The sequence below is a fragment of the Phascolarctos cinereus genome, unplaced genomic scaffold (genome assembly GCF_003287225.1).
Source record: "Phascolarctos cinereus isolate Bilbo 61053 unplaced genomic scaffold, phaCin_HiC Scaffold_3;HRSCAF=262, whole genome shotgun sequence".
In the NCBI taxonomy this organism is placed as follows: Eukaryota; Metazoa; Chordata; class Mammalia; order Diprotodontia; family Phascolarctidae; genus Phascolarctos; species Phascolarctos cinereus.
The window spans coordinates 189,679,041-189,688,251 of NW_027555736.1; the positions used below are offsets into that span (position 1 = coordinate 189,679,041).

At 40.5% G+C, this 9,211-nt stretch overlaps 1 protein-coding gene across 4 annotated transcripts in view; it reads right to left on the reverse strand.

Annotated features, from left to right (window-relative positions):
* The window catches only part of SPG11 (SPG11 vesicle trafficking associated, spatacsin), a 79,036-nt gene extending 73,059 nt beyond the window's left edge, over nt 1-5,977 (reverse strand). For 2 of the 4 annotated variants that reach the window (XM_078151380.1, XM_021009216.2), the window contains exons 1-4: nt 5,679-5,976; nt 3,636-3,820; nt 1,949-2,176; nt 1,259-1,466 (exon numbers count right to left, since the gene is read on the reverse strand). In XM_078151380.1, coding sequence (XP_078007506.1) covers nt 1,259-1,466; nt 1,949-2,176; nt 3,636-3,820; nt 5,679-5,932 — 875 coding nt within the window. In that variant the 5' untranslated portion in view covers nt 5,933-5,976. Of the gene's footprint in view, nt 1-1,258; nt 1,467-1,948; nt 2,177-3,635; nt 3,821-5,678 lie in introns of all 4 variants that reach the window. The other 2 variants (XM_078151381.1, XM_021009217.1) reach the window with 2 other exon arrangements.
* Nucleotides 5,978-9,211: the final 3,234 nt, after the last annotated feature.

Genomic DNA, 9,211 nt, shown 5'->3' on the forward strand with positions numbered 1-9,211 from the left:
GGGAAGGGATCAATGGCACATGTAGAGGGCCTCTTCATCAAGGATGTGAAAGGGGGCAGTGAGAGATGATGTCAGGGGTAAAAGGAAGGGAGGTGGGAGATGAAAAGAAAAGGAGAAAAGGAAGATCACAACTAACGGCCTAAGAATTTGCTCACTCTTTCAGCTTGCCATAAATTTGGGCCTTTCAAAAAACATATTTTTACACTTTACTAGCTGTGTGACCCTGGGCAAGTCACTTAACTCCGACTGCTTCACCAAAAACAAAACAAAACATATATATATATATATATTTTATTTTTTGAGGGGGGGTGGTAACCATCAATAAGAGCTACCTCTAAGTGTAGCTCTCACAAATGTGTCATGATAGAAAAGTTATCTCTGGTGGAGACACCCTAAAACCATGTAATCAGATATGCAAATAAGCACTTATGCTCTGGCCAGATCATTGCAGAACTAACTGGGTCAGCTAAGTAGGGTTTCATCACTGCACTGGGGGAGGGAGGGGTGGTGGGGGTGGCCAGTAATAACTGTAAACAGCAATAACTGGCAAAACCTGTCATTCCCTCACTTTTTTCTCTCTCTTTCACCTTTGTGAAAGGCTGGACAGGCAGGGGTGGGGGTAGAGGTGTGTGGCACAGTTTAAAAAAACAACCCTCTACATTAATAAAAACAGACATGAGAGTCAAAACCTTGATTTACACTGAAAAAATAAACAGGTGGTAATCAGATTTCCTGTTTCACACATCACAAACACAATTCTACACTACAGTAACCAGTACATGAACTGACTCAATGAAATAGGTAAATTGTTCAAAAAAAAAGTCGAACTTAAATCAGTCTTTGCTTTCTCAACTGAATTAATCCATGGCTGCAATTACTTGACTTCAAAAGAGACTGGGAAATCTGAGCAATGTACAGGCCTGCACTTTTTGCATTTATGACCAGAAAAGGAGATGGTCCAGCCACATATCAAGAGAAGCCCTGGTGCCTACAAAATATTGAGAGACTCTGAAGAAGGCATCTATCATAGTGAGAGGATCTTTTACTAAAGATTTACAGAAAGGCATGGGTTAAAAGTCATAAAGGATAAAAAGTTACCGAGAGTTTGTGATGTGCACTAGCAGAAGTGCCCATGTGGAAGAGCCCAGACACACTGAGATGCAGAAGCTAAATTAAATCAAATCAATCTTCGCTGACCTTACAGCATCTCAGACTGCAAAGTGCCTCAAAACAGTCTAGGAAATCTTAATTCACCCACCTGAAATAGACATTTAAGTCAACAGCAACTGCAGTACTAGAGCAGCTGATAACCACAACCACATCCAGCTCCCAAGACACCTTCAAGGCAGTAAATGAAGGCGTGTCAGCTGGCTGCTGTTGCTCCTCCTCACATGTATCAGCCTGGTCCTGGTGAAGGGTTAGATCCACACGAGCAAGATATGTGCCATCTACAGCATCAAAAATGTCTTTGGGCCCCAGTTAAAGAAAATACCCGCTTTAAACCTAATTAACCATCCAAAACACAAGGCACAACGAAGCTATACAATGACATTCATTCATGACAGCAGAAAAAGAAGTGTAAACTGAGACAGACATCAGAACAATGACATGGAGATAGGAGTTATTAAGAAATCTGATATACTGGTGACATTCTCCATTAATATTCAACTACCTAATAATAATAAGAAGAAGAAAAATCAGTTTGGATACAAACAAGTGTAACTAAAACATAAAAACAATTTCCAGAATTCAGAAAATCAATCACAAATTTATGCAGGCAGAAAGAATACCATTTTTATGAGAGTTCAACATAGTTTTGCTAATAGCCTATGGATCTGCTGCAGAGAGCACTACCATGCAATTATCTCAAAAGCTTAAGAAAATGAACCATCTTTCAGAATATTCTCGCTCCTTGCTATTCAAAGGCTGTTTCCATTAACAAGGATACAGATCCAGCCAGAACTATCCAAAACAAAAAGAAATCCTCTGCAAAGCTGTGAATCAGTTATCCTTTCCAAAGCCTGTGCAGGTAAAGCCAGAGTGAAGCAGCTGAGAGTTTTGACCTCAGCATCTCTCTCAGGAAATACAATGTGTAGGACAATACATCTGTTGATGAGCAGCACCGATGAGTTGTTTTGAAATGACAGAATTCTCAGGCGTGATAAAGAAGAAATTCCTGAAAAACAGAAAGTTATCGATTCAAACTCAATTTCTAAGTTTAGTGACAGTCTGATTTTGTAGGGGGGAAAAAAAGACAAAAACAAAACAAGTTTCATGACAACTCTACTTAGACCATAAGTTTGATTCAGATCTCACTGATTTGAGACAAATTAAATATCTATGTTCATCATGTCAATTTGGCAGAGAGGACTGAGTATTGGACTTCACTCAGGAACCTCTGAATTTGAACCCTCCTCAGACATTTGCTAGCTATGTGACCCTGGGTAAGTCATTTAACCTCCCTCAGGTTCAGTTTCCTCATCTGTAAAATAAGGGTAATAGTAATAGTACTTAACTCACTGAGCTGTTGTGAGGATCAAATGAGATATGTAAAGTGCTTTGTAAAATTTAAAAGTGCCATATTAAATACTCACTATCATTATTATATCAGTGTTCATGCATTTGGCCACTATCATTATTACTTTTTTTTTAAGGCAATGGGATTAAATGACTTGCCCAGGGTCACACAGCTAGTGTCATGTGTCTGAGAACAGATTTGAACTCAAGTTCTGACTTCACGGCCTGTGCTCTATCCACTTCACCACCTACTATCGTTATTATTACTGTCACTCAGTGGTCATGAATTTGGAGAAGACAACGGGGAGTGACAAAGCACTCTTCACCCTTACTTAGGACTATGATCTAACAGCATGGCAGCAAGGGCTATCTGCTCCTATAGCAACCCAGAAGTAATCATAGAATCTGTTTGAGTTCGAAAGAATTTTAGAGATTAGGAAAGTAAATGTTATCATTACCTTTAAACACTTATCTGCTCATTGTCTTCATTTATTAGTCTTTCTGCTTATAAGAGGTCTCAATTTCTCTACAGATCACAAATTTAAACATCAGATGAAGTCTTACATATGAGGAAACAGAGACCCAGAAAAAAATAAGTGACTTGCCCAAGGTCACACAGGCAATAAGTAGAGGAGTTAAGATGTTGCAACATGGTGCAATGGAAAGAGTATTTGGAGTAAGAGGATGTAGGTTCAAATGCTCCTTGTGCTCCGTAAGTTGTAACAAGAATGCTTTAAAATTTACAAAATGCTTTTCTCACAAAAACTCTAGGTAGTGGGTAGTATAAACATCATTAACTCCCATTTTACAGGTGAGGAAAACGAGCCTCAGAGACACAAAATAACTAGTGTCAGTGCTATGACTTGAACCCAGGTCTCATTCAACAAAACTTAGCACTTTTGCTATTACATCAAAAATGCCTGTCCTCAGTGCACTAGTGTCTGCTCTAGGCAGCAACCTATCTGGACCAAGGCTAACAACTCCACAACTAATCTCAGAAGAGCCTCTCCCATTGGTCCTACTCCCACTTGCTGATAGCACGGAGCACACTCATAACTATAAAGTATAAAATGTCACAAATTTACATATGCACTGACACAGAGCCAGTACACACTTACTAATATTTTTGTCTTCAATTAGCTTTTTTAACATCTCCCCACTGCAGCTCCATAATGTGGTGACATCACATTTTCCATCCTTCATCTTGAACTCATGGACACACAATTCATGATTATCACTGAGGGTCAGAAGTTTAGGCTTGTCTGTTGGTGGGTCACTGGTTTGGGAATTCTCCCAAACAAAGCTAAAGAAAACCATAGCAAACTGAGTTTACTTACTGAACCTGTTAACAACAGTTGTTAAGGTGAGGGGTAGGGGAAAGAGGAAGAAGGGCTATGGATCACAGAGAACAGCCTCCTAAACTTTAATTCTACTACCCATCTTTGAGAGATCAAGATAATGAAACATTTGGTACCCAGCAATGATACCGCCATTAAAAATAAATCCATACTAATAAAAAATTCTAACATTTGAAAACAACAAAATGATGAATCTAGCATACTGATAAATCTCATCTTCATTTGCCAGATAGCACATTACCCAGAACACGGCATGAATGTTAAGACTGGATTCAGACTTTTAGATTTTTCATTTGTTGCTTCTCCATTAAGAGGTTTTTTTAGGTATACACATTTTTATGTGACTGTTATCTCCACTAAAGTTCTCCTCTCCGAGCTCACAAGTTTTATCTAGCAGGTCCTACAAAGTTAGAAAGACTTAAAGAATAATCCTGTGAGAAAATCTCTGAAGCTTATAGATCTTGGATTAATCACCTGGTGATGAATTTTTTTTGCCTACAAGAACCCATATTGATTGTTTATTTAAAATATAGATGAGTCACACTTTAGGTGTGTGGAAGTAATACTGGCTAAATCTGTGTGGATGAAAGGAATAATGACAGACCTGTGAAATATTTGTTGCTACAGTTGGATGAATGGTTCATTATTATAAAGTCTTGTTCATAATTCCATTCTTATAGGTCTTCCCTAGCCCTTCTCCTATTCTGAGAAAGCATTTTCTGCTTTGGTGCTATATTTATATAAGATGCCTAGCTCTATAATTATTTCCCTTTCAGTTAATTATAAGCCTCGAAATGGTTAAGCATTGTGTCTTCAGTTTCCTTGGTATCCTTCAAAGCACAGAGTATTGGGTACAAAAAAATAAATTCTTGTTTAAGGAATGAATAAAAGAAATTTGGACCATAAACCAGATTCCCCTCTGCAGAATTGGGAACAAGTAAATAAGTGAGCTGCCCAATAACAAAACAATTTCAAAGGTGAGATTTGAAGCCTGGGTCTTCATGACTCTGCACAACTCTATACCTCTTTATGAATGAACTGACAAGTAGTTACGTGTTAAAAGGGACAAGATGATCATTAAAGATAACACATTTTGGCATTTAAAAATGGAAACTGGCTAATATGGGGGAGGGGAAAGAAAGAGAAAGCAAACGTAGATCGTTTAACATAGTTAAAAATTACTTCTTATACATTTAAAACTTCATTCTCTGTACGTATTTCACTACAGGACAGTGGAAAGAGCCCTGGTTCTGAAGTAAGAGAACCAAGGTGCCCCATTAGAACGTAAACTTCATGAGGGCAGGAGCTATTTTCCTATTTGTATCTTGAGTACTTTAGTAGTACTTAAGTCGAATACGTATTTAATCAACGCTTCGCAGCAGAATTAAATCTGTGCTTCCGGGGGTTATTTCTTTAGGGCTTCTTGCAATATGTTTCACAAGGAGTAGGAAGAACAAGAACTCCGGAAACCACCAGAAAAAAAAAGGTTCCACTCGAGCCCCACTCCCCCCAGAAGAGTAAAACGGTCGAAGATGTGGGTCAGTGGAGGCCAAAGTGTGTGTTGGGGGTGTGGGGGGAGTGTCCCAGGACGCCTACAGCACTCAGCACCTCTTCCTGGCACCGAATCTAGCAACAAGCATTTATTTGGCGCCTAGTGTGTAGCAATCCCTGCCCTCAAAGAGCTTCCATTCTATCTAGCCAGGTGGAAGTCTCGAGCCAAGGCACCCCGGAGGTTTCAGGAAGGGCCTCAGGGCCGGGGGTCTAGAGGGAGGCAGCGAGACGGGCCTGAGGTCCCCAACTTACTGCCGGAAGGGGCCCGCGAGGCTGCAGCCATTCCCGCCGCGGCCGCCTGGTGCTAGCGACAGAAGCTGGAGGCTGCCTGAGGCCGTGAGGCTGCCCAGCGCCTCTTGCTCCCGGTGTAGCCGGGCCCGGGGCCCCAGCCTCGCTCTGGCCTCGGCGGGAACCGGCACCAACAACATAGGCAGCACCCTCTCCATAGCCCCGGTCGAGGGAGCGCCACCGTCGCATCCACTTCCGGCCCCCTCTTGAGCCGCCATCTTGCTAAAGTAACTCCCTTCCCTTCTAGTCAGCTGAGTTCCGCGTGCCAGCCTGGAAACTCGCTCGCCAGCTTCGGCGAGGTGAGCATGCGCAGTAGCAAGACAGGCTCCATTTTAGGCCCACCCACTTTTTTTTTTTTTAAACGGGCGCTTTTCCGGGAACTCGGGCTGAGTCCTCTAAAGAGACACCGCCTTTAGCTCCGGGCCGCTTCCATTGGAATCTAGCGTCCCGGGCTTGGTAAACCGAGGGTGTCAGGTGACCAGCCCGCTGGTCACAAGTTACGGTGACGGGGTCTAGAGCAGGTGGCCTGGAAAGACCCGGATTCAGATCCTGTCTCCGACCAACTGTGTGACGCTGGGCAACTCAGCAACTCACTTAAGTCTCCGAGCTTGTTTGAAGAATGGGGATAATAAGAGCCCCTAGCCCTCCTGCTGGTAATTGGATCAAATCAGATAACGTGATACATTTTTTTTCAGATTTTCAGTCGTGTCTCTTTGTGACCGCATTTGGGGTTTTTTCAGCAGATACTAGAGTAATTTGCCATCTCCTTATCCAGCTCATTTTACAGGTGAGGAAACTGAGGCAAACAGGGTTAGGTGACAGAGTCACCCAGCTAGTAAGGTCTGAGGCCGAATTTGAACTTAATGAAGATGAGTCTTCCTGACTCCAACACTATCCCCAGCACCACCTAACTACCCTTAGATAACATGTGAAGCACTTTGTAAACCTTTATTCTTCTTCTTAGCTGAAGACAACACTGCTTAAAAAGGGATTGCTCTATGTGTTCAGGAGAGCACAGTGCCAGAGCAGAAGTGATGCAAAAGATAGCTAAAATAGATTGGGGGAAGGAGAGCCAATCTTATAATTTAGACAGAACAGGAGTTCTTTAACCTTTTTAGTATGATGGACTGCTTAACAGTCTGGTGAAGCCTAAAGACCCCTTTTCATAATGTTTTTAAAAACACAAAATAAAACACAAGTTCATAGACACACACCTGGACCCCCACCCCTCACTCCCTGAAATCTATCTGTGGATTCTCCAGTGAAGCCCTGGTCCAGGTGAGAAAACAGGTTATACAAATAACCATAATCCAAGATCAACCCAGAAGTGTTGCAAGAAGGCAGTGGAAATGGCAGAGCCCTTGCAGCTGTGATTTCCGAAGTTTATTTGGGGAGTAGTAGCAGAAATTTGAGTTCAGGTCCTCCAATTCCAAATCTTGTATTTTTTTCTATTAAAATATGGAGTCAGAGGACCTGGCATCTACTACTTGTACAACTTTGAGAAAGTCACCTGGGAATGGGCTGAGCTCAAGTACTTTGACCATTTTTTTAAAAGAGGCTTCTAAGATTACTTTCAGCTCCAAACTCTGTGATGGAAAAAGAAAATAGTAAAAATTTGCTCAGATGAATTACTTTGAATCTTTGCTACACACTTGATCTTGCTCCCTGTGTATGTATGTTATAGTACTTTTACCTAATGGTAAGCTCCATGAGAGGAGGGACCACATTGGACTGACTTTTCCGTCACCCCCACCACCCAACTCAGTTTCTGGTCTCCAACGCAGGCTATTTTCTGCCAAATCATTGGTGACAGATGAATGTTTACTGTTAAGTAACATGGGTAGATATAAGATTGTAAATAGTTCAAGGATAGATGGCCCTTAAAAAGTATGTTAAACATGACTACAAATGTCAAATTTAAAGTGGAAATAGGATAAAATCTTTGAAGAGGTTTGTCAGCAAATGTGAGGAGAAAGAAAAACAGGCAAAGTAGACAAACAGAATAAAGACAAAGGTTACAAGGATGATAAACTAGGTCAAAGGGTATTAGTTGGGTAATGTAGGTGTTCAAATTAGCAAAGATGAGAACAGGAAAGAAACAGAACACTTTTCCCTCAATTTCCATTTTAGTTTCCAGGTGTTTTTTAAAAATATATGTATGTATACAGACATATACATATATGTATATATGTGGCATATCATTCATTCTACAATGGGCTTCACTAGTTAGGTTAAATAGGATTGGTATAAATACACCAGCCTGTGTCCTAACATCCAGTCCCTCCTGAGAGAACATTAGCAATGTATTGGGATATCGAGTGCATTTGCAGACTGTCCACCATTACATTCTCCAGAGCATCTTCCATGTGAAGGTTACTTCAGCCAGGTAAGCTATGGGGGTCTGGATGAGAAAGACTCCCATTACATTCAATATGAATTAAGTTTTTCTCCCAGGGAGTTGAAAAGGGCAGTATAGTGTAGAGATTGTAACTTTATTCACTACCATAATCCCTGAAGAATTAAAGTTATAGGTGACCCCGAAGATAACAAAGAGATGCACAGCAGAAATCGGGCTTCAGAGTACTACAAACAATAACTCGAGCAGATGTCATATAAAAGGTATTTAGGAAAGATATTTTTGAGAAATGGTGGTGGTAGGGGAATCAGTTCTGTAACAAAGGATAAAATGGATGGACAGCTAAGTGCTTTACATTAGAAAATATGAAAGGAAGGCCTTGAGACTGCTGGGTAAAGACTCTTTGGAAGACTTTATGGACAGAATTATGCAAGATGAGATATAAATGAGTTGAAATACTCATACTTAATGAAACCAGAATTATCAGAGTAAAGAGGGAAGGAAGGCCGTTTAAATAAATGGAGGTAGTTAGGTGGTATACTCCAGTCTTCAAATCTGGCCTTAGACACTGAATTTAACCTCCTGCCTCAGTTTCCTCATCTATAAAAAGGAAATAGTACCTACTCCTAGGAGTAGCGATTAGCAGTTGTGACAAAAGTGTTTTGCAAACCTTAAAGCACTATGTAAATATTAGCTCTTGTTATTAATAAAAGATGTTTGGTAGAAGGCAGGGAGAAATTCTTCAATCCCATCACTTATTTAAAAAAAACACTTCAGAATCCTAGGATCTATATTATTTATCCAATCATTTTACCCATTTTACGGTTGTGAGGGAAATGACCTCTCTATGAATGAGAGAAGGCTCCTAATTAGAGCTATTAGATGATTACTGAGAAAAATACTTCATTTTCTTATCTGTCAGAACACATAGCATTCCTGCTGTATTGAGAGATACCCCTTTAGTATTTTTTACTATTACTATTTACTAATTTACTATTATTACATTCCCATTTATTTGGCAAAAACATTTACTTCATTTGTCCCTAGTAAAGATGTTTAGCAGAAAGGAAAGGGAAGAAGCTATTTTTGGAAATGGGAAGGCAAAATGTGACCTTTATCAAAGCAATAGTTCAACACCCAC